This window comes from Onychomys torridus, chromosome 6 (genome assembly GCF_903995425.1).
Source record: "Onychomys torridus chromosome 6, mOncTor1.1, whole genome shotgun sequence".
Lineage (NCBI taxonomy): Eukaryota > Metazoa > Chordata > Mammalia > Rodentia > Cricetidae > Onychomys > Onychomys torridus.
This window is the reverse complement of record NC_050448.1, coordinates 108,686,206-108,702,153: the sequence shown is the minus strand read 5'-3', so window position 1 is coordinate 108,702,153 and position 15,948 is coordinate 108,686,206. Positions and strand designations below refer to the sequence as shown.

Sequence of the window (15,948 nt, the reverse complement as noted above, 5' to 3'; positions counted from 1 at the left end):
AGCAATGCATAAATTGACTATTTTTGGAAATGTTACCAGAATGACCCAGTAATCATACAGAAGAAAATAAATGTTCATCAAAAGCCACTAGGACACAAAAGACACCTGAGTCTATAAATTCAAAACTTGCCAGGCTTCCTTTAAGGCAACAGAGATATGTGTGTGTGTGATTTGCATAATTTCAAACGAAGAAATATAAATTTTGAAATAAAAGAACAATTTAAAAAATATCCAACACTCCATTTCTAAGACAAGTCTAAAATACTTTTATATTTTAAAGCTCTAAACGAAGTATTTATGGTATTAAGAATTCTTTTAATGAGCCTTTCAAAAAAACACTGAGTCTAGCAATCAATTCTTTCTGAGCAATACTTGCCGTCAGTTTTGAGCTTTGTCTCAGTTATAGAATGTACTTTCTGTACCCACTTAGAAGCTGGTTAAAGTACGCAGTTTGGTTGTGGATCTCTGCATCTGCTTCCATTACTTATTGGATGAAGGCTCTGATGACAGAGTTTCACCAATCTGATTACCAGGGCAAGCCAGTTCAGGCACCCTCACCACTACTGCTGGGAATTTCCTGAGCACCAGGTTTCCTCCTTACCTCATAATACCTCCCTCTATCAAGATATCTCTTTCATTGCTCTCCCACTCTGTCCCTCCCCAGCTCAAACATCCCGTTTCCTCATGTTCTCATCCCCCATCCTCTCCCCTCTATTGCCCCCATGACCCCAAGTTTACTGAGGAGATTTCATCTATTTCCCCTTCCCAAGATGATCTGTACATCCCTCTTAGGGTCCTCCTTGTTTCCTAGTTTCTCTGGGGCTGTGGGTTGCAGTCTGATTTTCCTTTGCTTTACATCTAGCATCCAGCAAGCTCCAGGAGTCCAGTCAAAGAGAGGGAAGAAGGATCATATGAGCAAAGGGGGTCAAGATCACGATGGGGACATCTACAGAGACAACTGAACCAAGCTCACAGGAACTCACAAACTTTAGACCGACGGCTGTGGAACCTGCACAGGAACCTGCATGTGGGAGACAGTTGTGTAGTTGGGTCTGTTTGAGGGGCCCCTGGCAGTGATCAGGATCTATCCCTGGTGCATGAGCTGGCTTTCTGGATCCCATTACCTATGGTTGGATGTGGAAGCCCACAGAGGTTTCCTAGGGAGAGCTTGCTTTACTGAGCTAAGAGGATGATTGGACCATGGGCCTGGATACCAGGTGTTTGGAAGGCCCTACACTTGGCTGTATCTAGCAAGGGGGAAGTCTTTTGCCCCCCACCTTGGCATTGTTATAAAAAGCCCTTTTGAATAAAGTTCTGGGCCGTTGGGTATTGACCCAGATCTTCCCAAAGCTATGCTATGTTTCTGTCTTTCCTCTCATTGGCTAGGCCTATCATTCTATCTAAAAGTTCTCTATTCCTTTCTCCTCCTCATAGGAACCCTGGGAAAGGTGGTGGCTGGTCTCCCACAGACATCTTGCTCACCCTTGAAACAGGGGGAGGAGCTGGATCCTGCCTCAACTGAGTACCAGTCTTTGCTGTCCCCCCATGTGAGAATTTACCCTTTTGGAGGAAGGGATGAGGGGTGGGCTTAGGGAGGGGAAGTAGGTGGGGGTAGAGGGGATGGGAGGAGGGATGAGTGGGGGATGTATGTGGTTGGTATGTAAAATGACCAAATAAAATTTTTTAATTAAAAAAGAGTATGCAATTTATTTAGTGTTAACAGCTTTTTAAAAATATTCCATATTTTCGACTTCAGCTTCTTGGCTGGTTTTCTTCATTTGTGTCATATTAGATTAGAGACATTTTATGGAAGCTTTTCAGCATTCTAATGGAAAAATGCTCTACCAGAAAGATAATTCAAGTCGTCTCCTAATTGTTAAGCAACTTCATTCAGCCATGGTAAAATTTAGTCAGGAGGGAATCCTGGATGGATTCTCATTAAGGGAAAGTAACCTCCTCAAACCAGGAACTAGTGCAGTTTTCTTCATACACAATTGGCAAGGTTTAAACTAATTGCAGAATTCCCTTACTTTCTGGGATGAGCTGTATGTAGATCGACTGTGTGAAAAAAAATGTTAATATTAATTCCCTTAAATATGGAAGCCAGTAAAATGCACATTGTCTTCCTTCTATATATGAATATTCACATCAGATTGTCTATGTGAAGCATGCCATCAGACACTGAGAGGTGCACTTTCAAAAACAGATTCTCATCTTTACCTTGTTTCTGAATTCTCCATTAAAAGCAAACTTGTTTTCTGGTTTTCCATCTGGTACCTTATAAAGTCTCAACCAGTTAAGAGTGGCTTCCAGGTAACCTGGTTTGAACTTCTTAACATCATCAATATCTGTGAAGGAAGAAACAAATATGTTAGTTAAAAATCAATTATACTCAGTAATACAGTCAGTGCTGGTCTGAGGAAGCCAGGAAATCTAGCTGACTTCATAACCAATGGTGCTAGTGATGGTTGACATGTCTCATATTACATGCAGACTTCTATTTCCCCACATAAAATACTGTTCCTTCATCCCACAAACATGTACTGAGACCCTCCAGGACACAGGTTTCTCTCCGTCTGGAAGTTTACAGGGCTCACAGTACAGGACACAGACAGATAGCAAACAGTGATGAGGTATCACAGACAGGATGGTGATGTCAGATGAGGGAATGAAAGAAAGCACCTCAGAAGACGGAGTCCCACGAGCAGTCAGACAGAGGTAGAAAAAGAAGAAAGGACAGCACAGAGGAAGCATGTACCATAACAGGGATTGGTGTCTTCTGACAGGTGACGGCAGGTTTAAACTGGTCAAATCACAGTATCAGGATTCATGCTTTTAGAAGAACTGGTGTAAAAAGTCTGAACATGGATGAGAATGGTACTCAGAAAACAGTGCACTGGCCAAGAAAGGCTGTGTGATTTTTTTTTTTTTTATCCAGAGGTGAGATAGGTCAATGAAAACACCTGCCTACAACTGTCATGGCCGACACTGCAGGAAGAAGCCGGCAGCAAAGACACACGTGTTCAGTGGCAAAAGTCCCAGAAAGAAACATGAAGCCAAACAGGAAGCCAAGGAATGAGTCAGGGGATTTAAACAGGGCAGTCCCTAAAAATTTATCCTAATTCAGCCATGGTTTTCAGGATTTGCTTTTGATGACACTGGCTAGAAGGTACTTGGAAATGAAGTTACTACATTGAGATTGATAAATTCCTTGTTCAGTGAGGTGCCCAGGGAAGCAGCCTTTCTAATATACAAGTTAAAAGTATACAAAAACAAAACAAGCCAGGTGGTGGTGGCGCATGCCTTTAATCCCAGCACTTGGGAGGCAGAGACAGGCAGATCTCTATGAGTTCGAGGCTAGCCTGGTCTACAAGAGCGAGTTCCAGGAAAGGCTCCAAAGCTACATGGAGAAACCCTTTCTCAAAAAACCAAACCAAAACAACAACAACAACAACAAAATAACAAGTACTTTCCAAAATACTGTTAAGTAATGGAGAAGTTTAGAATCATCCTCTGATGTACAATAATCACAACAAATAACAAACAGACTTGGTCAAACTTGAAAAATTATAAAAACCAGGAGATGATATACACATGGGAATAATCCACAAACTACTTGGTTCGACATCTTGTCGAAACCACCATCTTCTCGCTTAACAGGGAAAGGCCAGTGTTCCGTGGGCACTGGTCACACAGACAAGCATTATTCCCATGCTTTTTCCCACTTAACCCTTGCCTGGTAGACAGGAGTTCAGCACCTCCAGGGCTGGAGGTCTCACATAAGCGAGATGAATGTGGTGGGGTAGAGCCCAGGGGAAGGTTCAGTTTGCTGCCAAATAGTCTTCTGATTTAAAGTTTGAAAGGATACTGAAGGCCGCACATCTATCCAAAATATTTTGAAACAAAAAAGCATCAATGTTACAATTAATTAAAGGAAAAATAGAGATTTGCTTGAAATGAAATGCAGGTTACAGTTGCTTCATTACCAAGTATCAACATATACTTATTGAGAAATTGTAACTGATGACAGATGGCTAGGCAGTGAGTGTCATAGAGTGTACCCTTTAAAGAATGCACACTGTGCCCAGGGTTATAGAGTCCTTTGTAATGCCCCAAACCCAGAATCCAGTAAACTCTTTACCTAATCCAGTGCTGTTTATTATTATTAAAAATAAATTCTATTTATCGTATTTTCTGCTTATCTGAAAAGTTATTTCTAAGGTAAACTTTCCATTGATCATTTTCTTATATCCTACTATTCTTACAAAGCATCCCTGTAAATTGAATAATTCCTAGTTTTTCCAACTTAATGTTATCATATTTGCTTGGGAAAATATTTTAGTATACTAAACTCAAATAACTAGAAATGTACTTTAATTTCCAAAATAATTTCTTATACTTCAATCTGATTGATGACTCTAGCCCTGTACCTCACCCAACCTACTGGTTTTTATCCCACTGTATAAAACATTTATTTAATTATCTTTATTTAACTCACCAATTTCAAAGAAAGAATCTAATTATCCAATACCCTTTTCAGCCTAGGAAGCTCTTTGCTCAGAACTCATGGAGGGGACCTTTAAGACACCAGTAATTAAAAATGCCAAACATTTAATAATGCCAAAAAGAAGTAGAAACCTCCAGAAGAAGCTAAACTTGCCAATTCTCAATTAATTACATCCCAGGAGAAAACAGCTGCATTTTCATAAACAACAAAAATCTCAGACAAAATTGGAAGCATGCAATTTTAACATTTTAAAAACCTCAATAGCAAATGTCCAGCCAGAAATCCAACTCAGGGAATTACTTTTCTGAAAGCATGAAACATTGCATCTACAAGTGATAAGCGGACCCACGGCCTACAGAACACATGTGTGTTAATCATAAGGAAAGTACAGTAAAGAGAGCAGAAGACATTTGCTAAAATGTGTGACAGGGGCTGCACCATACAAACCATGAGACGTTTAATCCTTAACCTGTTTTTCTTGCCGTTGCATTGATACATTGCCTGGCCAAAGGTATTAAAAACAAATACAGATGTGTTTATACTTTTTTTTTCCTACTATGTTAAAATCTGCACAGCATAATGCTGTCTCCTGTAGTCATTTTAGGGATATAAGTCAGTGACGTGGTGCTCATCCATAATGTCTAATTGGCACCACTGTCCATCTGCTGGACTTCTCTGCCAGATGCGTTTTTATAATTTATGCCATTTTAAAGAAAAGTAGCAATTTTCTAGTACCCATTTATTCTCACTTTTAGGGTTTTATGCAAAACATTATAATATAGACAATTATGGCATTTAGTGCATAGGAGAACCTGGAAGTACCTATTTATAAAATCAAGCTAAATATACCTCAGTTTCTCTTCTGCAGCAATTAAGTCCTTTTAATTGAACTTCAACTTATCACTTTACTGAATTAACAAAGATTCTGCACTGTGTAAAGTATTCTGACTGTAGTGTATGCTGAGTCTGGTGGAAACCTCTAGAAGGAAGTACGCATGTCTCCACCATCAGTTGGGTTTTATCTTTGCCAAGTCTCAGGTGGCCTCTTCCCAAGGCATTCTGCAATAGTATCTGTGGCTACAGTAAAGGACTTAAAGAAATATCATGTAAGCAGGTGAATCTATTAATACAAAAGTGTTGGCTTCCGTGAAATTAATTTTGAATGTTCTGAAAGAACCCAATAAAAGTGGTTACTAAAAACATCTGTCATCAATTTAGGGCCGGGTAATAAAGCAGCTGAGTAAGAGGAAAAACCAAACATCTCCAATGCATGCAGACTGCTGAGCCAGTGAGTGGGAACAGCATCTTACATAACAGAAGTCAAGCTCATATAAAACGCACTTCAGCGAACTCCTTTTTAAAAAGATTTTTTAAATTTCATTTTTATTTTAGGTGTGTGAGTGTTTGCCTTTGGAGGCAAGAAAGGGCATTTTGGACCCCCTGGGACTGGGGTTACCAACAGTTGTGAGCTGCTACATGGGTGCTGGGACTCAAACCATGGTCCCATGAAGAGCATCCAGTGCTCTTAGCCACTGAGTCACCTCTCCAGCCCCTTCAAAGGAGTCTTGTATGAACTGTAGGAACAACTATTCAGATTTCTGCCATTCGTGTTTTTAAGGAGGAAGATAGAAAGGAAGAATAGCATGAGGTCCAAGTGTGCTTTAATATTTGAGGATGGGAAAACCTAAGTCCTGTGGCTAGAACTCAGTGAACAATGGAGCTTGTGAGAAGGGAGGGTAGCCACATACTTGTCACACACCACTCTCAGGGTCACACTGAGGACTTTGGCTTTTATGTCGAAATGGTTCAGGGCAGGGGCATACATGCTGGAAGGAGACCTTTCCATCTGCCAGGTGGAGAAACCACCACCCTGTACAGAGGAGAAAATGAAGCAGGAGACCTAGTAATGGGCATGTGGTGCACATTTAATCTCAGCATTTGTGAGGCAGAGGCAGGTGGATCTCTGCAGTGGGTAGCTGGTCCAGCTTTGACCTGAAAGGACTACCCACACTGAGGCTTCGGTAACCGTCCCGCCTAGGCGGGGCAAGACAGGAGCCCTTAAGACCCAAGATCGGGATGTGCCGGCTCTCTTGGTTCCTGGACCCTGGACGCTGGAGGTATACCTAGCAGTTCTCCAGAGAACACAACTGGACTGCGCCAACACCTTTCCCAGACCCTGCAACCTATCCTTTCACTTGTAAGTTATCCCACAAGATAAACCTCCCTTTTAACTACGTGGAGTGACCTTAATACTACAACCAATAGATCTCTGTGATCTGGAGGCCAGCCTGGTCTACCTGGACAGCTAGGACTATGTACAGAGACCCTGCCTCAAAAAAAAAAAAAAAAAAAAAAAAGCAACCAAAAGAAAAGAGAGTGGGGGCAGGGAGAGAGACAGTGAGAATTATAAGAATGTCTACACCATTGAAGAAAGAAATTGAAGAAGATATCAGAAGATGGAAATATCTCCTATGCTCATGGATAGGCAGGATTAATATAGTAAAAATGGCCATCCTACCCAAAGCAATCTACAGATTCAATACAATCCCCATCAAAATTCCAACACAATTCTTCACAGAACTTGAAAGGACAATTCTCAGTTTTATATGGAAACACATACACAAAAAAACCTAGAATAGCTAAAACATAAAATTAAAGAAATAAACAAAACATGAGAAGTATCACCATCCCTTATTTAAAATTTTACCACAGAGATATAGTAATAAACACACACACACATTGATAAATGGAATTGAACTGAAGACCCAGATATAAATCCATACTCCTAGAGACTCCTGACTTTTGGTAAAGAAGCCAGAAATACACACTGGAAAAAAGACAGCATCTTCAACCAATGGTACTGGGCAAACTGATGGCTGCATATAAAAGAACATAAATAGATCCATATTTATCATCCTGCACAAAACTCAACTTCAAAAGGATCAAGGATCCAACATAAGGCCAGATACACTGAACCTGATAAATGAAAAATGAGGAATAGTCTTAAACTCACTGGCACAGGAAAAGACTTTCTGAACAAAACATTGATAATACAGGCACTAAAATCAACAATTAATAAATGGGGCCTCATGACACTGAAAAGCTTTTCTATGGCAAAGGACACCATCATTTGGACAAAGTAGTAGCCTAAAGAATGGGAAAAGATACTTACCAATTATACATCTGATAGAGGGGTAATATCTAAAATAAACAAGTAACTGGGAAAAAAAACAGACATCAAAAACCAAATAACCCAATTAAAATGGGGTACAGAACTAAACAGAATTCTCAAAAGATGAAACATAAATGGCTGAGAAATACTTAATAAAATGGTCAACATCCTTGGTCATCAGGGAAAAATGCAATCAAAACTGCAATAGTCAGAATGGCCAAGATCAATAAAATAAATGAAAGTTTACGCTGGCAAGAATGTGGGGTAAGAGGCACGCCTCTAATCCCAGCACTGGGGAGGCAGAGACAGGTGGATCTCTGTGAGTTCCAGGAAAAGGCGCAAAGCTACACACAGAGAAACCCTTGTCTCAAAAAATCTGTCTCAAAAAAAGAATGTGGGGTAAGGAAAAAGCTCACTCACTGCAAATTTGTACAGCCACTATGGTAATCAGTGTGGTAGTTCCTCAGGAAGCAGGGAATCTATCTATGCCACTCTACTAGAGACACTTGCTCAACCATGTTCATTGCTGCTCTATTCATAATAGCCAGAAACTGGAAGCAGACCATATATCTGTCAATGGGTGAATGGATAAACACAATGAGTACATTGACACAATGGAATATTACTCAGCTGTTAAAAAAAACATGAAATTCATAGGTAAATGGATGGAACTAGAAAAAATCATTCTGGGTGAGGAAACACTGACCCCAAAAGACAAATATGATATGTATTAACTTATATGTGGATGGTAGCTGTTAAGTCTTCATTAAGCAAGTTACAATCTGTAGAACCAGAGGTTAGGTAGAAAGTAAGCGAGAAGGTGAGAGGGAAGGATCTCCCTCTGAAGGGAAATAGAATAGAGTCAAAATATCAAAAACTCCATAAAATAATAATCTAAAATACAGAAGAGCAAAGAGATTTATCAAAGGGTTTTTTTTGTTTGTTTGTTTGTTTGGTTGGTTGGTTTGGTTTGGTTTTGAGACAGGGTCTTTCTATGTAGCCCCAGCTACCCTGAAACTCACTATGTAGACAGGCTGGCCTCCAACTTACAAAGACTGCCCGCCTTTGCCTTCTGAGTGTTGGGATCAAAGGCCATTGCCAGCATGCCTGGCTCACCCCGGGTTTTTAAATACAGTTTTCATGGGGTGTCATAACTTAACCGTCTAAAACTATGATTCCTTTATAACAGAGATGTGTCCAAATTTAATTAATAAGTATAGTCTCTGTATAATTTTTATATTAAAATGATAACACAATGCTTTACAAAGTATCATATCACCTACACAAAGTCACTGAAAATTGCAGAATTGTTGATGAGGTGCCAGCTAATAAGCAGAAGAGATACTAACAAACTATAATAACAGACAGATCCAAAGCCTGAGTCCTTCTAAGTCCAAGTTCTTCATTTTATTTTTAACTTGATTTATGTTTCTATAAAAACAAAGAAATAAATCTAAAATACTTTAATTAAAACCTACCATTCTATCTTTGCAGGAGATACAGAAGCTAAACCTAGCTCCACTTGAGGAGGGCTGTTAGTTATTAGCTTCAGTACTTATTTAACATGTATTTGAGTCAAAAAATTATGTCAGTTGCCAAATATGAATTATCATTTCTTTTTTTTTCTGAGTTGAGGATTGAACCCAGGACTTTGCGCTTGCTAGGCGAGCGCTCTATCACTGAGCTAAATCCCCAACCCGAATTATCATTTCTTAAACGTCCTAAAATTTTACCTATGGATGCAGTCATGATTCTACTTAAGAGGAAAACCTATAGCCTTCTTCTCTGTTACCTTTTGAAATAAGAACATGAATTAATGATTTAGAGAGATGATATAAACATTTTAACTAATATTAACCGTTTTTGCAGTCTACACTGCTACCGAGAAATCAATATAGCACTGGTCTAAACATATGCTAAAAATAACACAAGCAAAAAGGATGTGGACACACACAACACACATATACATGCATATAACTATTCAAAATATTTTTCTACAAACGTATGTTTTACTTGTTGATACTGAAGAGCAGACACAAAATGAATTTCTAAACTAAAAATATAGTGTTGGAGACTGAACCCAGGACTTCCTGCACACATGCTGGACAGGTACTACCACCAAGGTAGACCCTTAACTAATTATAAATTAATTTCTTACTTACAAGCCATGGTGGCACATGAATGGGAGGCAGACGACAACTGATGAGTCATTTTTCTCTTTCCATGTGGGCCACTAGGATTGAGTTCGGGTCACCAAGCTTGTTGGGGAAGCACCTTTACCCCGAGTCCTCTCATGGCCCCAATTTAGTTCTTACAATTTTTTCTTGGCATGTGTCTGAATTAAACGATCATTTAAAGACACATTTACAACAGAGAGTATATCTTCCTTCATATGTAAGTAAAGCAGATGAGACTTTCACTCAGTTCTAGTACTTGAACCAAAGCACCAGCAATTATGAACATTCCTCAACTGGGAATTTTACTTTAGGAAAATAGAGATCGCTAAGGAAAAGAAGATTTGGAAAGCATGTCTTAGCACGCCACCGCGGTGAACTCACAGTAAAGCAGATAATGTGTGAGAAGAGAAAGCAAAACACCAAAACCAACCCAACAAGCCGACAGTGACAAAGCCATCGGGCCCCAAAACCTGTCCAGCAGAACAAAACAATGGGCGTGTGGGTCTGACTCTACGGCTGAAAACAGACTCGGGGCTCCACTGAGCATACTGGAGTATTTCTAAGGTCTGCATCAAGTAAAAAGTAGCTGACAGAAATTAATTCTAAAATGACCCACATAACCAGTTACCATAGTAAATCCATCCACAGTGGAGCCTGTGCCCCCGAGAACCCCCGTCCATCCCATATGCTTTAGTTACATATTGTTTTAAAATATTAGGTAGCTACTGTGAATATGTTCAAGGACCTTCAGGAAATATAACACTATATGAATGCAAATGAATCTTATCTGAGGAAAAGGAACTATAAAACAATAAAAATAAAATAAAATAAATAAAATAAAAATAAAAATAAAAAAAGAAGAACCAGGTGAGAGAGTATCTGGAATGGAAACTCAGCTCTTAACAAACTTAGATATGATGAAATAATAAATGTTAGGGGCCCACAGGGCGCAGCAGTAGAAATGACCTGGTCTGAGAAACAGCAGAGACAAAAGTTTATGCAATGAAAATGGCATTAAAGTGATGTAAGGTACAGGTATCACGAGGCTCAGAAGAAAGGTAAGAAAATGAATGAAAAAAAAGTGTAAAAAAAGAAACCAGCAGCATAAATTTCTCAAATTCAACAAGACCCAGCAAGGTGAACACCGACAAAAGGACCCGGTAGCACAGCACAGACAAGCATGCTGGACTCCAAAGGCAAATAGAAACAGACACGGGCCTCCAAAACCCAGTCAAACAGAAACACACAATAGGCATGGGTCTCACGCTACGGCTATAAACAGACTCTTCAAATCAATCTGAGAAAAACAATACTTTTATAACACAAATGGCTGCTGACACGTTAGAAACATCAGAGAGAAGAAACAGACATGGGGAAGGGGAAGGCAGGCTCATGTTTATGGAACTTAGAAAATAAAACCTATTAACTCGAAACACTGTATCCAGTGAAACTATATTTCCAAATGAAAAGACAATACAAATTTAAATAAATTAAGTGAAGGGAAGTTTATCACCAGCAGCACTAGACTACGACACACTGAAGGGAAAGGGGATGTGGACCTAGGTGGGGGCCTTCTGGAAGGGAGTGAGTGGGCATGAAAATGGGAACTGTGGATGCTAAACAATCCTTAAATATGTGCGCATTTCTCCTAACTACTACTACTACTACTACTACTACTACTACTACTACTTATTATTATTATTATTATTATTATTATTATTATCATTATTACTATTATTATTATTATGATTTCTCAGGACAGGGCTTCTCTGTGTAGCTCGGCTGTCCTGGAACTCACTCTGTGGACCAGGCTGGCCTCAAACACATAGATTTGCCTGCCTCTGCCTCTGCCTCCCAAAGTGCTGAGATAAAAGGCATGAGCCACCACCGTCCAGCAGTTCTCTTAATTTTTAAAAGGTATTTTATTATTTTTAAAAGTGTGTAACAGAAGTACACTTGCTCTTTCATATACTTGTGGAAAGGCATCAGTACACTTGGACAGAGAGCTAACCAGCCTACAATACATGTCTTATAATTACATGAGTATTTCCTCACAGGAAATGAAACACATTTCCCATCAAGACTTCAGTGTCCATATCAGCCCCAAACTGGAAATCCAAATGTCCATTCACCAGTGACACCACTGGGTATGGATCCCAGAGTTCCATCCAGTGATAAAATGGAACACACTGCTCTGCCCAGCATATGACTCTCCAGAACATGCACAAGAGCAGGAAGTCATATCTGAGGGCCATGCTTCACACCACAGGGCGCCTGTTAGATCACTGACACCAGACCACACCAATGCAAGTTCCAGAGAAGACTATCAGGACAGAAAGGAGAGTTGCTGGGGATGCTGAGAATGTGTTGCTCTGATTGATCAATAAAATGCTGATTGGCCAGTAGCCAGACAGGAAGTATAGTGTATGCGGAATAAGGAGAGAGGAGAATTCTTGGAGGGGGAAGGCTGAGGCAGAGAGACACTGCCAGCCACCACGAGGAGAAGCATGAGCCACGTGGAAAGGTACAGATTTATAGAACCAGGTTAATTTAAGATATAAGAACAGATAGCAAGCAGCCTGCCATGGCCATACAGCTTATAAGTAATATAAGTCTCTGTGTGTTTACTGGGGAGACGCGAGTGGGAGAGATTTGTTCTGATTGCCGCAGGCCAGGACACAGGAAAACTTCAGCTACAGAGAGTGATGTTTGCCATGGGCTTAGGATAGGAAGGGGGCTCATTGGCTATACAGAGGCAAGGGGGAATTTGTGGGTAACAGAAACATTGGGTATTAGGACAAACATACATAGTTGTCAGAAGCCCTTAAACTCTCTATTTAAAGTGCAGATTGGAGATGCTTGTGAGGTCAAAGTGAGAAAATCAGTAACAGATTATGTATTGGTGACTTAGCAATGACATGTAGATGACAAATGTCACAGATAAAAAATAAGGTAACATACATGACACTAAAGAAAGAACTACAATCAGTTATAAGGTCAAAAATCCAAGTTTAAAATGAATGTTTTTCTCCTGTTGAAATCAATGAAAATATACCTATTTTGAAAGTATTTTCAGAATTCATTCAAAATGTCCATTTTCGTTTCTTAATACATATACATCCCCTTATGTGTCAATTCAAAAATGAAGAAATTTAGTACTTATGTTATACTGGACAGTACACAGAGGCAGCCACAGAATGTTACACCTAATCTTACTGTTCATCCTCACCAACTGAGAACCACCTGTACTTACAGAGATTTGAAGGGAAATCCATGCTGCTTTTATCTGGGTTATTCACACCAAACCTTAACATAAGGAAATGAAGGCATTTATCCCACTGAGGAATTTTCATATTTAGACAAAACCCAGTAATACAAGTGTAATGCCATTTCTTTGCTTCTGTTATGTAAAAGAATTTTTTTTAAAAAGACACCAGGAAATTGAGCTAGACATGTATACAACCAGCCCCTCTAAACAAAATCCATGGGAGGCAAGAGCATGTGTTTTTAATGCTGCTCATAAATATTCACAAGGAACACCACTCAATCCCTAATGCTCACCACATCTTCTGCACCACAAGCAGAGACTCCTACTCAGAGAATGATTCCTTAACTGTGCTTACTCAGGACCTCCAAAGACGTTCATGTTGCCAGGCCTTTCCAGACGCTTATGTCTGTCTGATACACACACGCTTATGTCTGATGCACACACTTAGGTCTAATGTACACGCTTATGTGTGATGCACACACCTAGGTCTAATGTACACGCTTATGTCTGATGCACACACTTAGGTCTAATGTACACACTTAAGTCTGATGCACACACTTAGGTCTAATGTACACGCTTAGGTCTAATGTACATGCTTACGTCTGATGAACACACTTAGGTCTAATGTACACGCTTATGTCTGATGCACACAATTATGTCTAATGCACACGCTTATGTCTGATGCACACATGTAGGTCTAATGCACACGCTTATGTCTGATGTACACACTTATGTCTGGTGCACACACTTATGTCTAATGCACACACTTAGGTCTAATGCACACACTTATGTCTGATGCACACGCTTATGTCTGATGCACACGCTTATGTCTGATGCACACACTTATGTCTAATGCACACACTTAGGTCTAATGCAAACACTTACGTCTGATGGACATGCTTATGTCTGATGCACACGTTTATGTCTAATGCACACACTTAGGTCTAATGCACACACTTATGTCTAATGTACACGCTTATGTCTGATGCACACGCTTATGTTTGATGCACACACTTAGGTCTAATGCACACGCTTATGTCTGATGCACACGCTTAGGTCTAATGTACACTTATGTCTGATGCACACACTTATGTCTGATGCACACGCTTAGGTCTAATGTACACGCTTAGGTCTAATGTACATGCTTATGTCTAATGCACACACGTCTAATGCACACGCTTATGTCTGATGCACATGCTTAGGTCTAACACACAGGGGCTACAAGGATACCATCACTGTGCTCTCCTTTCATTCTCCATGCTCCTCTCTGCCCCACAAAGTGGACTCTTCCCAAGTAAAAACCTGTACCAAAAATATACTTACCACATGGAAATGGAAATTAATACTATTCTAAGTCTTTCTGTAAATCTAAATACATCAGAAAACAATCTCAAAAAGAGATAATAGATTCTTTACAAAAATATACTCATTACTAATTAATAAGGAACTTTGCATGAACCCACAAATGAAAACCAAACCCTGTGCAAAGACATTTCAATGCTTCCCTAATGCAATTTTATTTGAAGCATATGCAAAGTGGCTACAAGAAGAGACAGGCATGGTGCCGAGACTGCCCCCGAATCTCCAGTTCTAACACTTAAGACTCTCCCTAAGACAGATTAAGAAGTGTGCTGTGCTCCCAAGAAGATCCCATAGTTGAAGTTATAATTCTGCAATGTATACAGGTGTGAAAACCCCACAGCAAACACCATCAATGTGTGTAATTGATACACTGCTAATAATTTCAATAAACTTCCCTTTAGCAATGACCCTCAAGACAGTTCTGTTTGCTTCACAGGAAGGCAGGTAAAAGGTATTGCTGGAAGGAACTCAGAAATGGGGAACAAGTAAAAGGACAACCCACAGCTCGAGGATGGAGGCACTGGGGGGCACCCCTTCAGGAATGGGTAAGAGGGCAACCCACAGCTCGAGGATGGAGGCGCTGGGGTTGGAGGGCGGAGGGCACAAATGACTTTCCCAAGCAAATGGGAACATTTTAGAACTTTCCCCCATGTTACTGCATCACAGGAATATGACCAAAGCCCTAAAAGCTACAGGGGTCAAGGTTCAAAACAGCAGCAACAGATTGCTAGTAATTAATTCCTAATGATAGCACCACACCCTCTGCCCAACACCAAGCCTCTCCACCATTAATGAAATCGAAAGGACAGACATCAAAGGAGCTACCTCTCTAGCCGACTTCTAATTATCACCAGCTCATTACTGCCTCCGGGAAAATGGTCAGCACCCCCCGAAGTTATAAATACACTAGACTAACTCTGCTTTAGAAGAGCAAGGAGGCACAGCAGTGAAGTTCCTGGGGTCTGGATCTAGACTGGATTTGAATGGCTGAAGTTTTATTTTGTTATTAATTCTCCCTTCCCCTGGCCAGCTCAGCACACACTAGGGCTCTAGGAGTCCAGCAGTGATGCAATGCCCTTCCAGGGCCCAAGAGCACCCTCCACTGTCTTCCAAGAGCGCCCTCCACTGGAGGAAGAAGGAACACTACCTCTGGTCTCAACAGTCAGCAGACTCTGCTCAGCACTGCTGTGCCAACCTAGCTCCCTTCCTCCTACTTTGTCTTCAGTGACAAAATGTCATTCCAATAACAGTAAGACATTGTGCTATAGGAAGAAGAAAATCAAACACATGTTAATTTGATTATTTTGTAAGTGGTAGGGGCACTAGACATGTTTACACAGAAAGTGAAATTCTAGCCAAACTGATGCGCTTGCCACATGTTCATTCCTGCCCTGAAAGACAATAGAAGGGCCCATGAAGTTTATTTGATGTTTTAATTTTCCTAAATGTGTGTTCAAATTCT

At 40.2% G+C, this 15,948-nt stretch overlaps 1 protein-coding gene across 3 annotated transcripts in view; it reads right to left on the bottom strand.

Annotated features, from left to right (window-relative positions):
- Positions 1–15,948, bottom strand: part of Ppa2 (inorganic pyrophosphatase 2) — a 77,726-nt gene that overhangs the window by 11,084 nt on the left and 50,694 nt on the right. For all 3 annotated transcript variants that reach the window (XM_036191309.1, XM_036191312.1, XM_036191310.1), the window contains one exon: positions 2,221–2,348. In XM_036191309.1, coding sequence (XP_036047202.1) covers positions 2,221–2,348 — 128 coding nt within the window. The remainder of the gene's footprint in view (positions 1–2,220; positions 2,349–15,948) is intronic.